We start from the raw sequence: 13,643 nt of genomic DNA, 5'->3' as shown, positions 1-13,643 counted from the left end.
CTTCATTTGTTTTTAACTTAGCTTCTTGCTCTGTGGCGGACCCAAAATTAGACTCGGGAAGCAATTTCTTTAATTGCAGCTCACCAACCAGGGTAGTATCCTCATTTGTATCTAATACGTCTTGCAGCATTCGACTTTTAAGGGCAGCACCCCTAACCCCTGGTGGTCTTTGCAAAAAGTTTGAACCACGATTTTAAGAGAGAGTTTGACCTCAAGAAGTTGAGAACGGAAGGTCGCTCTTGAGAGTCGAGCCGATTTGCTGTGTGAACGAGTGGGCAAATTTCGTTAATTTCATAAACCTGACATGTCCAGTGTTTCCACCCCACTGGGGAGCTGAGGGAGCGCCGGGAGGCCACTTGAGCTATTTCAGCCTCCCCTCCACTTCGTAAAAGCGAGAAGGAATGGGCTCAATATTCTATCAAAATGGCGGACGGATTAAAGCGGTGGACAGATAAGGGAACGAATCCGTGTGCTGCAGAGTCGGTGGCTTCCTTAAAATGCTTGGAAGAGAATAATTACGATAAGGCAAGATGTGCAAATTATTTTCTAGCATATAAAGAGTGTAAAAGAGCTTGGAACAAAAGGAAGGCAGAAAGAAGAAGACGTGGTCTACCGCCTGGCGACCCTGTCTAGCTTCAAATTTAGCTGTTGGTGAATGTGATCTTGGACTTTACTCAAGCATTAATAAATTGAGTTAACTTGAGTGATGGATGTTTCGATATGAAACATTCAAAATATTCTATCTATTCCGTGATGGTGATACTTTGGCGGTAAGGACAATCTGCGTATCACATACACAAATGGAGGTCCGTTGGAAATGCTGATCAAAGGCAGATCATGAGCGTTACCTTTCTCAGGAGGACAGCACAAGCGTGGTCGCTTATCATGGGGACAATAATAAATTGCTGGATAAAGTGCAACTTACTTCTGGGAGCTTTCAAAATGTGGAATTATTTTTTTTTTACTCAAGGGAGAGTAAAACTGCTTTTGTTTATCACACTCAAGGAAATATGCAATTCGGGTTCCGCAGAGTTTGTGAAATTTTAAATAAAAGAGATTTGCAATCCTCATGAGTTCTTTTCAGGATGAATTTGACATGGATAACCAAACTGTGGTGGCTTGTTAAATTTGTACAGCTGATTTTTAAAGCTTTAGCCCTTGTTAGATAATTTACCTTCCTAACTTCGCTTGGATTAAAGCATGAGTGCTTTACTTACCCCAGTTGCTCCACAACAGTTTCCTTGAGAGCAAATACTTTTGAAGCAAATAATGCAGTTTGATATTCAAAAAATCAAATTAAACTGATTCTGTAAAATTTCCAAAATATGTTCTTTGCTGGAGATGACTTTGTCTCTAACAAAAAATTGTATACATGGGGAGTTTATCATCATATGTTGTTGACAAAAATTCTGGCACTTTCACAACTTCACCAGTGACTTGCATAAATTGAAAGTTTTGATGGGTCTGACTATACTTAGTGTCAAATAGAAACCCAATTCTTTTGTTTTGGGGTCAATGTAAATTTTTTTCAGGACAACATGATACATTGGAATACTCCTCAGTCATCTCCATAATGCACATGGCATAAGAGTGCGGTTGGGCAGAAAGGGATGATGGGAGAGCTTTTCTTTCTGCTTTGTCTATACGCATCACACTTTGTGCTTCAGTGCTGCACATCATATGAAAATGATTGGGACTTAGTCAAACTCTCATGTGTAAGGATACATAGGCAGTAAGTGATTATCAAAATCAATTTAAGTTGATTTGATTCAACTTTATCTTCCTCTCACAAATAATCACAACAATGATTGCTATTCTTTTTTATAACGAGGTACCAGATCTCAGTAGAAAGGTGACAATACATACATTATAACTGAAATGGATCAAAGAAAGAAGTAGTAAACTGAGGAGAGAAAAAGAATTTGTTCCCTCTGGGAATTGTATTGAGTTCAAATTGTACTGTATGATTTTTCTTCAAATAATATGTCATCAAGTAACATTTTAACCCTAGTTCCCCTACTCTACGGCCTTACACCTTCTTCACTATTTGGGTGAAATTTATTCGTAAATTCCTCTCGTCATTCGCCTATTAAGTCACTGTCCTCTTCGCCTTCACTCTTTCAAGCACAACAACATGAGTGTCACGCAATCTCTCTTTGGCTCACTCGAAGCTCTTCTGATCAGCGGCTGCGCTGGAAGGGAGTGCGCACTTCCTCTGTGACACGTACGAGGATGTAAACACGGCGGCCAAGCAATACTGAAACTCAACTTACCTTCCCTGCAATTTGCAACTGAAACCGAGTGGCGTGCCTGATATCCTACAACGAAGTGTTACGGTTGGTTTGATTAAATTGGGAAAGTATAAGGAATGCTGATGCACTAATTACGCCAAAGGAAGACGAATTTTTTACGTACTCTTCGAAGTGAAGTAAGCTTAGGTATTGAGTAACCTCAGCCCAGCAGAGGAATTCATATTCTACAACTTTCAAATCTAAGCCGTGGCTGAAAGACACGAAAAATTTTGTAATTTTAGTTATATTCTACGATTCCTAAACTAATCAAGGGAGTTCTCCACTGAGTTTCTCTTGCTTGTGCGGCTTCGATGCCTTCCTAATTGGAAAGTTATAGCCATAAATTGAAGCAGATTAAAGAATTGTTAGCTTGGTTTACTTTCAGGAAACGTATGATACCATTAAAATTACTAGTTTTAAACACCAGTGATGAAGAAAGACAACATCACAATTTACATCAGGAATAATTGATACTTTACATTTATTGACAATTATACACATTTGTCATTGAAATGCCTTTCAAGCCTTACCACCAGACTTTGATGGAATGTTCCTAGCTGAAATAAATGTATTTGTGAATTTGCTAATTTCTAAAGTACAGACAGGTTTTTTTTTTATTGTAAAGCTGGGAGGAGTAGTAGTAATACTTAATACTTCTCAATAACTGGTTGCTTGATGCCCTTTTTTGGTCTATTTTTATCAATATGCTAGATATAAGTCAGTATGTCATGGTTTACTGATCTTGCTGGCAAGGCAGAGTTTCTGCTGGAAAGGGTTGATACTGCTGCAGCTTCAGCACTCACAAAGGACCAGATTAACCAGGACGGGGGTGTATTCAGTAAAAATGTTTTTCCAACAAAACCAGTTGCGAGTTCTGTTTCAACACAGAGACCAATTCCTGCACCGGTTGTCAACCAAGGAGTTGATTTTGCAAAGACAGCCAATGAGAGCAGTGTATTAGGTGAGAACTAATAAACTGCTTACATCTATATTCTCTTTGGAAGCTCTATTGTCTGTGGTTAATTTAGCTTCATGTAAATTTACAGTTCCTTTTAGTTGTACATTTAAAGACAGCAGGATAGCTTGCTGTTGAGCACTTTATGTCATTTCACAACCTCTTGGATGAATTTGACGAACAATATTTGGTGTAAATTATAATAAAGAACATGTGGACCAGTGTCTACAAGCTTTTTGTAAGTACATAGTACATTATTGTGAGCCACAAGGCACAATGTCTTCTCTGTCATGGCTTCAATATTGTCCAGAATAATTTCACTTGAATTGATGTATTGAAGGCTTTGCTTTGTTTTCTAGGTGGACCTACAGTACCTATCAAGTCTCGGCTACCTTCTTCTGGTTCTAGGACACCCCCAAGGGTAACAAGAACAGAAAACAAAAATGATGATAAATTATTTGAGTTCCTCAATAGCAATGTTCCCACTTCTAAGGAAAGGAAACCTATAAAACCAAAATTGGTGACTGAAACATCATCTGATGAAGTTGTTAAAGCTAATGATACTTCATTGCTGGTTCAGCAAGATGCTCCAGATGGAAGAATTAATGATGGTGAGCATGTTAAAAAGTTAAGCAGTATTTGTTGCCCTACATGGTGGGTTAGACCTTGCTATGAAAGGCAATTGGTGCATTGGACAACAGACAAAGCTTTTTTGTTTGAAAGTTGAAAGACTCTATTGTGTACATAAATTCCTGTTCATTAGACGAGTGTCAACAAAACAAAACATGTGATCCAGTTGACAGCATTATTCCCCTTTCAAGCAACCTTTTTCTTGTTGTCTTAGTTGAAGCACTAATTGAGATCAGTCTGCTTTTAAATAAGCTTCTTTACTCATGTGGTAGTAGTTCTATTGCTCAGGGATGCAATAAAGTGCAGTGTTTTATAAAAAACTACAATTAAGAGTTTAAAAAAAGCTAGGAATTAATATTGTATTTGGTTTACTAATGACCAAATTATTGTGAGGGTCTAAGTATACCTTACCTCCTTTGAACAGATGAAAACCTCTGTTTATAGTTAAACTTTTATTGTTATAAAAAAGAGAAACTTTTAAAAATCAATCTGGAAGTGAACCTTGAGCTCATGGATCAGGGATTGTTATTGTGTTTGTTACTAGATGCTATTGGAAAGAATTCAAATACAGGAGAAAAAGACACAAACATATCTGATGGACTGAGACTAGTAGAACCTCAGGCACAAGACATGCCTCAGCATGAAGCTGATCACCGCAGCCAACCTCCTACTGATGATCGTGTGTCCAACCTTGAATTTGAAAACACACTTCTAAAGAAGGAAGTATCATCACTGAATGAAGAAATGGTTTCTGTGGTGCAAAGGGCTAAGGAAGCTGAAAGGAGTAAGTATTGACACTGAAAAAAGAAAACTCAAATGAAACCCAGTAAACCTACTAAATTTTCCTGGTTCCTTAACTGTGGCTTCATAGTTGTGTTATTGGTGGCCAGTGCTTGGTCGCGAATAGCACCCAACTAGTATTGAGAGTCATTGGTATGCACTTTGTTGAAGTGTAAATTTTTCCTAGCTTTTTTTGCCTGCCATTTCTTCCCTCAAATTACATACAGTTGCTTTGATGTGTGTTGCTGAATCATCGAATTTTGCTCATGAAAGACTGTTCACAGCTCATTTATCCACATTATCTTAATTCTAAAGTACTTTATAAGGAATTCTGACTACTGGGTAACTTTTACAGTGTAAGTAAGTCTGTATTTTATACTTAGAATGGAAATAAGAAAAAACTAGCTTTTTTTTTTTGAATATAAATTGTTCCTATCTGAAAAGTTTCTTGATAACTGTATCACAGGAGTAAAAGAAACAGAGAGACAGCTTCAAAGAAGTCATCAACAGTTGGCAGCTTCTGAGGAAATTTCCAGGCAGTTGAGAGGGAAGGAGGATGATTATACAGAGTCACTTAATGCTAAGGACTCACAGCTGGCTGTGCTCAGGGTCAGGATACAGGAGTCAGATCAGGAACTGAAGACCAAACAGCAGCAAATTGAACAGTACCAGTTAGAGAGAGAGAGGTCTGTTAGTATACAGTACATTTGACAGTTATAATAGTAATGTTATCCACTGCTTTTCGAAATCAGAAACTAAACTATTAATTGGAATGCTTCATTATCCCCAAAGTTCAATCAAGTTTGACACCACACCCTTCACTTTCACTTTTGTCATGTAGATGTTAACCTGGCTAGTTGAACAGAGTTTAACTTGGTTGAATTTTTGTGTTTGTGGTTGGTCCACCTGCAGATGAACTTCACTCAGTAATACTGATTTCATTTGTTAAGTGCCAGTATTTGTCCAATTCACCGCTTGAATTTCAGGCTAAATTTCATTCTTAGGAGTTCTTCTCTGCTCTATATTTTTGGGCATTGTTTTTCTTCTGAAGCCATTACTGATATATTACTGGTCTAATAAAATTGTTATCTGAACTGCTAAACCTGGGGTCTGTCATGGAAGACCTCATTGTGTCAACATCTGTGGTGCAATACAAGTTTTAGCTTATGAAGCCTCAGGATGATTTTGAAGACTTGTCTTGAAGAGTTCTCATTAAAAGATGGAACCAGGGTGTAAGCACCTGCCTGCCTTCATGTGAGACAGAAAGGAGTTTACTTCTTAGTGTTGTAGTTTTAATTTTCTTAACTGGGTTACTTCCATACTAATGTACTAGCACTTAGATATGTAAGAAAACCCTTGTCTTCTCCTTCAGGCTACTTCAGGATCACTCAGCATCAACTGGTGTTCACAGTCATGCATTGGACACTCTGAAAGCTAAACTGGAAGAAACTGAGAGCAAACTTAAAGCTGAACAGGAATCTCAAAAGAAACTCGAGGTATATGTAATGATAAATACTTCTGTAAGACTATAATGCCTGCTTATTTTAGGGCTTGCCAGTATTATGTGAAAGTTTTTCAAAGGCTTTTTTCTAAAGTTTTTAATAGTAAAAAAATGGTCAGGATCTTTGTGTTGCAGTTAAATTTGTTAGTGATCTTGATATTTCTTTAAATTTATTGTTATGTCATATAATTTACCGTTATTATCTGAAGAAGTTAAGCTACATTAATTGATAATATAGTAGATAAATGAATGGCATGGAAACCTGATAATAACTTTAAAGGCTTATAAACTTAGGTTTCCTTTTTCATTTTTTTTTTAAGAAAGAGTCCATGGACAGGCAAACGAAGCTAGAAGAGGGACAAGCAGCCTTGGCCGAGTCACTCAAAACTTTGCAGAAGAGAGTCAATGAAGAGAAGAGTATCCATCAGTTCCATTTAATTTACTTAATAATTTAAAACAAAATTGAACTAATTATATGGCCTGGCTTATCAACTGTCTGAAGATGAGCAAAATTAGAACTAGTTAGGGTTCGAGTCTTCTCAGGGGAGGGGTACTAAGGTTTTTTTTTTTCACACTCGTAACAGTTAAGATACTGAGCACGAATGTTTTTATGCCCCTTTTCCTGAATGAACAAAATTTCTTTTGTTCAAGTTGACTCTAGCAAATATATTTTTATCTGTCCTAACTTAAAACAACGATTCAGCTAAAAATAACCTGTACGTAGGGATTGAAATGACTTCTTGTAGTGCATAGAATAGTTCCTTACAATTCTTTATTTCCGAACTAGTTATGATTTGAATACATGTTGGAGCTTTTTCTCCTTAGCCATTGAATAGATAAGAACAATGAAAATGCTACAGCACTCAAAACAGCAAAAGGAAATCTAGAAACTGCGAAGCAAGAACTGAAGGACTATAAAGATAAAGCAGCCAGAATTCTTCAGGTGACTGGATCATTTTGTTATTATCCAATTGTTTTAAATTCTTATGGAAATAAAACAAATTATGGGTTGTGAACCCTTTACAGTGTTAGTAAGAAAAATCGTTCTACCGTCAGGCTAAAGACAAGGTGATAGCAAGTCTCCGTGATGGAAGCAAAGGTGAAGTTACCAGCGGTGTTACTAGTTCAGAATATGAAGAGGTCTGCCATGAGAGGGACATGTTTAAAGATGAAGTCAATCAGGTCAAGTACAAAATGGAGCAACTCAAGGCTGATTTACAGGTGAATAGTGTTTTTCCTTTTTTTAATCTGCTTTCCGCAATCACAGCTTTGCGCTGGTTAAATTATCTTAAGTCGTCTCAGACACCTCAACATTTGGTTTTGTAGTTTTCACGTTTCGCAATGGACAATTTTTGCAAAGAAACTTATTAAAGGATGTCGCGAACGCGGAAAAAAGTCCAAAGAACCCTGACCAAAGACTAGGTGTCCTTGTGCACACTAATGACGTAAAACGTCTCCATAGGCGCTTCGCGCACGCTCAGTAGTCCGAAGAGTTAGCCATCTTCTCGCTTCAGTCTTCAACCTACCTTCACAGTTAATATCCCACCGTCTCGTGCGAGTCACACTGCGCACGGCTCTCTCAATCAGCACTACTTGTAGACAAGTTTAGTCTGTTCAAATACCATACTTGAATGAGTTGAAACGTTGAATAGGACTGTGCACTAAGTATCTGATCGTTTGAAAAATATTGCTTCATAGGACTTGGAACAGCAGCAACAATCCGAGGCAGATCTTGCTCGAGAGAAAATGGAAGAGTTAGAGAGTGCTCTGGATGACGAAAAAAGAAAAAAAGACGCCTGTGAACAACAAATTCAACAGCATCTCCAAGTACCTCAAAGAGAAATATTCCTAGCCAGTATAAACCTATTTAAAGAACCCACCCATTAATTTCTGTCCGATCTCTTTAGATAAGAGACCACATGACCCCTGTTGCTCAAAAGGTGGATAGCCCCATCCACTGAATAAATCTCTTTCCGACGGATACCAAAACACGTTTGGTGAACACCTATCCGTCGTAATGCTACTCGGGAAGGTTGAAAATTGTGTTGCGTACAGCAAATCCTCCAGTATTTTGTTCCAGCGTGACCTTTGTTGATGAATAGCTGTAATTTTAGCCATTCAGCAGTTCAGCTGGTATCCCTTTATTTATAAAAAAGTATCTTTATCCTGTGCATTCAAAATTCGAATGTTTTTCTTTGTTTTCTGTTAGGACCTGCATCAGGCCCAAGATGAGATACGAGGAATTAAAAGCAGCTTTATGAGCCAGTTACAGGTATCTTTCCATCATCGATAACTGTTTTTTTGTTCTCTTCTGAATTCTTATTAATCTCCGTTCAATCTCATTTGGCGTTTTCTTCCAGGAGAGGGAAAATGAAATTCAGAAACTTAGAAATCAGGTTAGTCAAATTTTGATCACAGCGAGTCAAGACTAAGACAAACCTTTTCTCTAGAGCGTCAGTGTCAGTTGATACCTGTGCTGTCAAGCTTTGAATGTGTAATTTTTCTTTGTCGTTATTTTGTCCAAACAAGTTGGAGATTTAATGCCGGCAGTGCTAGGCTTGATTCTGGGTAAGGTCGCTGTTTCCTGACGATGCTGCAGCGTTTTGTATCCGAAATTCGATTATCAATTTATGTTTTTCAGCTTGCAACCAAGGCACTTACGTCTACGAGTGAAGAAGAACTGGGAAACCGAGTCCGAGCGCTGACAGAAAACCTCATTCAGAAACAAACACTGATTGAGGCTCTGAGCACAGAGAAGAACTCCTTGGTTTTACAGTTAGAGCGGCTGGAGGTATGAAAACCTTAAATCCCACTGAATAGATTATACAACAGCTCCCTGTTGGCTTGTTGGCTCAGTTGTTACAGCAGTACACCGGTATAGCAGATGTCAGGAGTTTAACTCCCGTACAAGCCTGGATTTTTTTTTCAGGCTTTATTTTCAATACTGCTCAAGAAGTGTACAACTGTCACAAATATTGCTCATAAACTATACAAAACCTAAGGTGAATTGTCCTTTTTTAGGGGCGTGGCCAAGGGGGGTTGGTTTTCCTGATGTGCCTCTCACCGGTCTCTTCACTGAGAAAAGTGATAATTTTTAATAACAAAACAACCTATATTATGTTATTTAATATAGTGACTAATCCTGTGTTCTAGTCATCTCGTACTCAGTAGAATAAGAACGTTATTTCTGTAACTAACATGACAAAATACGCATGTTACCGTGGTTTTATTGACTTGACAACCTAATCCAAGATCACTTTCTCCTCCCCCACCCCTTCAAAAAAATTCACCTACTACACCTTCTGATATTATTTTTCGTCAGGTAGGGGGAGGGGAGGGGAAGAGGAGGAAAGCGCGTTCTCTGCAATTCGCCTGCAGGGCCGGTTGTTCGGCCCTCATCTACCATGTAAAAACTTGTCATTTATCAAGATTGCTGATAAAATTACAACTTAAGATATCCTTCTGGCTCGTTTTCTCTTTTATTCACTTGTTATTTTCAATCTATAGAAGCAATACAGAGATGTACAGGCATCTACGTCTAAAATGATTGCCGGCTCATCAGCAACTTATGACGGTTTTGATGACAACGATGAAAATACGCGTAAGTTTACAGCCATGCTAAGTTTCCGTATCACGGCTGGCAGACTTTTTCAAGAGATAAGTCGATAAATAATTTGTTTATGTGCCCGTCAGGAGAGTCTCAGTAGACTGCAGAGACTTGCGGTTATTTTATTGTGCGAGAGGTTTTGGTTCCGATTGCTAGATACATGGGCGTGGTGATGAACTGCCTCACTCGCAGGAAAGGAAATGTTGAAAAAACATTACAAATACTGCTGGGTTCGTCATCGAATCCTTTTTCTCTTTTTGTTTTGTTATGAAAAGTGCCTGATAACAATTTCTTTTTTTTTCTTTTTTTTTTGTATTTCTCTTGAGTGATGTTTCTATTGTCAAGAACTGAGAGGTTATTACGTTATCAAAAGGTTATGCCGCCCCTTCGGGGTCTTGATGAGGCTTGCGATTCGCTGACGGCCTCCTTTAATTTTCATGTGTTTCTTTAAGCCGAAGTGGCCTGCTGATATTAAATTAGGTCATTCTTGAAAGAGAGCGGCGGTTTCCTACGTTACCGCGGTCTGTCTGATATCTTCTGTTCTTATCTATTTTTAGTGTCACGTGTGAGATCAATATCGTCCATTATGCCCTCACAACTTAACGACTCCCGAAAAGTTAAACGAGCTGTTAATGAAATCGACAAGTTCAGGCAAGTCCTACTTTTAGAGAATAGGTGTCACATCTTAACTCCCCGTGCCAAATGAAATGAGTGAATAAATAATACCCTGTAATCGGGCGTTGTTTTGTACTAAGTATAAGAGCAAAACAAAGAAGCGCCAAAGTTGGTGGGCGCTGGCCTTCGGCTTTCAAATATTAGTTTGGCGGACTAAATTTTGAGCCATCAAAATGACCGAGAACCAGATCTCATAGATTATTTCAATTTCCAAAGTATTGGACATCTATTTTTTTTCTCCGCCTTGAAACATTTTAAACGGATGGACGGAAATGAAAGTTACGCATGCGTCTAGCCGTGAAACTTTAGGTGTAGCTACTGCAAGTTAAATCAAAGGTCGATTTTTAGTCAGGCCAGAAATGGGATTATTATCATTTCTATTAAAATGTATGAGATCTGTGCGAGGCAAGAAATTAAGGTTGAAATGGCCGGTACTCCCAAACCACAATTGAAATAAGTGATTATATCTTTTTCGGGCTAAGAATGTTGATCCGCTAAATCCTGGGTTGCCAACTTTTAAGCTTGAAATTCCCGATGCCAACTGTGTAGTAGAGACGTTAGATCCATTAAGGTAATACTTGCAGATAACTTGTACGAAATCTATTTCCTTCTACGTCAATATCCGACTTTGGCCAATACAGTTAGTTATTCCCTTGAGAATGGATCGTTAGGATTTTTGTGTCAGAGAAGCTTTATCTTTTCACCTTTTGTCGGTTCTTTTAAGCTTATTAATTGCCCGAAGTTTTTTGGTTTTTACTTCGTCCTTTTTATTTTATTTTATTTTTCACCATTACAATGTCATTTTTGCCGCACCACTCACTGATAAGCGAAAACAAACTCGTTTCTATTTTTTGAAATGTTGCTTGAACCTACACGTTGTCACATCATTTTATCCTTTTTTTCAGTATAAGACTTGGTCTGTTCCTCAGAAGGTATCCCATTGCACGGCTCTTTGTCATCATTTACATGGTAAAGTACTCCTGTCTCTTGTATATAGCATAATCTGTTTTACTCGGCCCGTTCTCCTCTGGACCTTGCCACACAAGTAACTCTAGATCCTTTGTGCGTCGTTTATGGCGCGGTCTTGTCTGTACGTCATCTTCGTTATGAAAGTGGTGTCTAGAAGTGATTTGATGATATATCCATTTACTCGCAGTGATGCTTATCCATATTGAATTAAACACTCAAGTTAAAGTGCAAGTGTATATCTCTGTTTACTCTTGTGAGGTTATTGTGGTCAAGGTAAAATTACCTTTATTTGGTGGTCAAACCGATGGAAAAGCTCTCTTTGCGAACATTATTTATCCTAAATAATTTATTTTCATAGATAATTCGGAGTGTGATCATTTATTCCTTACATCACATTTCAATTTCCGGGGAAAAAAGGCCAACTGGCACTTAACTTCGTTTCTAAAAATGAATTTTAGAAGGACTATTTGCATATTTTTGAATGGGAAACGTTAAAGTTTCGCGTTCTACTTGCCTTCAGTTAAATAACTGCGCCCATTTGCTGAGAGAAAGAACTAGAGGGTTAATTTCGCGAAATATTGGTCTCTGAAGACGATTGTCAAACTTGACACAGTTTGTTGGAGAGTGTTAAGAGTATATCAGCGTTCTCGATTTTACTGAAACCTTTTCCGAAAATTGGTCTCATTTCTATTTAAGTATTTCTAACGTTAATGGATTTTTAAATTATTATTCCCACTCTTTGACGTACTTGAGGAGGCAGTGTCACGGAATCGACAGAGCAGCAGGTGTATTTGGTTGGATAAATGCGGCTTGTTCGCCAAAACTGTTCAAATTACACTTTTAGTTCTTTCTTTTGTTTGTTGATTGATCTCCATGTCGATTCTGGCGGGTGCAACCTAACGACAATTATATTTCTGTTTTCATGTACGAGGCTTTGTGATACATTTTTGTATTATTTTCTGTTGATATTGAAATATATATCTCCTGACGCTTCAGTACCTTAGAAACTTTTCTGTCCTTATTTATTGTTGTATAGGTGTTGCTTCATGTATGGGTCCTGGTTGTTCTTCTCACCTACCAACCCGAGGTTCATACAACCAGTTCAGTTCGTCTGCCTCAACCTCCTAATCCTAACTAACTCTCAAGCGTCACACGAATAAAGGACACTATTTATTTCGATGATAATCCTGAAAAACTAGCAAGTAATAATCCGGTGGCCGGCTTATTACAAAAGGAAACCATGGACGAATGTGAATAAAAGCCTTCTGAGGAAACAACAATGAGGGTCACGATACTGAAGAGATAGAAAGGTAGAGAACTGTTGATTCAGCACAGATTACTTATATTTAAAAACTTAAAGCTTACCCGGGCAGGTAGTCAGGTCACACTTGGAATAAATTCTGACTTTCTTTTAATTCAGTGTACGAAGATGAATGAAGAGAGACAACTTGTTTTATTGAAATTGGAAAGATAAAGAAGCTTGCAAGGTTGGCTGTGATTAGAATTTCACAGCGTGTACATTGATCACGAAAGAGAGTTTCTATATAAATCAAGTTGCGCCAACAGGTAGACAGTTTACATGTAATAAGTTCTACAAAAACAATCATACCGATCAGATAAGGATTTTTTTTCTAACACAAACATAATTAAAATCTTTTCGAAAAGTAATTCCCAACAGGTCAGCTGAAACTTAACGGGCTAACAATGCACTTAAAATATCTGTTTGTCGACACAACTGGTTGATGCTTGGAACTGTGGCTTCGCTGCAGGATCCAAGCCTTCTTTGATTTGAACTCGCTCAAGGATTTAACCGCAAAAATGAGTGGCTGATGAGAGATAGAACGCTCCCATGGAGGAGGAATACAGATTGCGTGAGTTGCACGTGGTGAACTGTTTGACCCCAGCTTTCGTGGCTCGGATAGTGTATTAATTTGTCCCCCTGTTGACCTAGCATTGCGTTCGATTAAATACAATCCCTGTTTTCAATTTAAGTGATATTTCAGAGCATTACAAGCCTGAGAATGCATCAGTGCTCGACACTGACGTTGATCAAAAGTTCCAACTTTCTGCCTCCTCTCGCAGTCTATCAGTTGTGTTGAACTGATAGACAGATCTGAGCCATTCGTGTAGTTTTGCGTCATTCATTAACTCATTAAGAGTTGTGTTTCCTTGCGGTGATATGTCACGACTCGTTGACTCCTTTAATATTCCTACCGATGTGTGTTTCCTATTGGG

The 13,643-nt window shown here is 38.2% G+C and overlaps 1 protein-coding gene across 3 annotated transcripts; it reads left to right on the top strand.

Moving 5' to 3' along the window:
• Window positions 1-2,198: 2,198 nt before the first annotated feature.
• On the top strand, window positions 2,199-13,076 carry LOC113672344 (golgin subfamily A member 5). Of its 3 annotated transcripts, none has more exons than XM_027188621.2 (17): window positions 2,199-2,428; window positions 3,003-3,252; window positions 3,606-3,857; window positions 4,421-4,660; window positions 5,123-5,342; window positions 6,029-6,152; window positions 6,478-6,574; window positions 6,994-7,100; window positions 7,214-7,378; window positions 7,856-7,984; window positions 8,367-8,429; window positions 8,518-8,553; window positions 8,799-8,948; window positions 9,665-9,758; window positions 10,322-10,415; window positions 11,345-11,408; window positions 12,445-13,076. In XM_027188621.2, exons 2-17 carry the CDS (start codon window positions 3,015-3,017, stop codon window positions 12,544-12,546), a joined length of 2,175 nt encoding a protein of 724 aa, XP_027044422.2. In that variant the 5' UTR covers window positions 2,199-2,428; window positions 3,003-3,014; the 3' UTR covers window positions 12,547-13,076. The 3 variants fall into 3 exon arrangements, with proteins under 3 accessions (XP_027044422.2, XP_027044423.2, XP_027044425.2); XM_027188622.2 differs by having other exon boundaries at window positions 2,201-2,438; XM_027188624.2 differs by having other exon boundaries at window positions 2,207-2,336.
• Window positions 13,077-13,643: the final 567 nt, after the last annotated feature.

Source organism: Pocillopora damicornis, chromosome 7 (genome assembly GCF_964200805.1).
Source record: "Pocillopora damicornis chromosome 7, jaPocDami1.2, whole genome shotgun sequence".
NCBI classification, from domain to species: domain Eukaryota; kingdom Metazoa; phylum Cnidaria; class Anthozoa; order Scleractinia; family Pocilloporidae; genus Pocillopora; species Pocillopora damicornis.
Note: the sequence above shows the minus strand (reverse complement) of the source record. Positions and strands in the feature narration are given on the sequence as shown.

Coding starts and splice junctions, on each gene's coding strand:
- LOC113672344 (XM_027188621.2), top strand. CDS start 3,015: ATGTCATGGTTTACTGATCTTGCTGGCAAGGCAGAGTTTCTGCTGGAA. Junction 7,101..7,213: donor AAGCAGCCAGAATTCTTCAG/GTGACTGGATCA, acceptor TTCTACCGTCAG/GCTAAAGACAAGGTGATAGC. Junction 8,949..9,664: donor TACAGTTAGAGCGGCTGGAG/GTATGAAAACCT, acceptor TTCAATCTATAG/AAGCAATACAGAGATGTACA.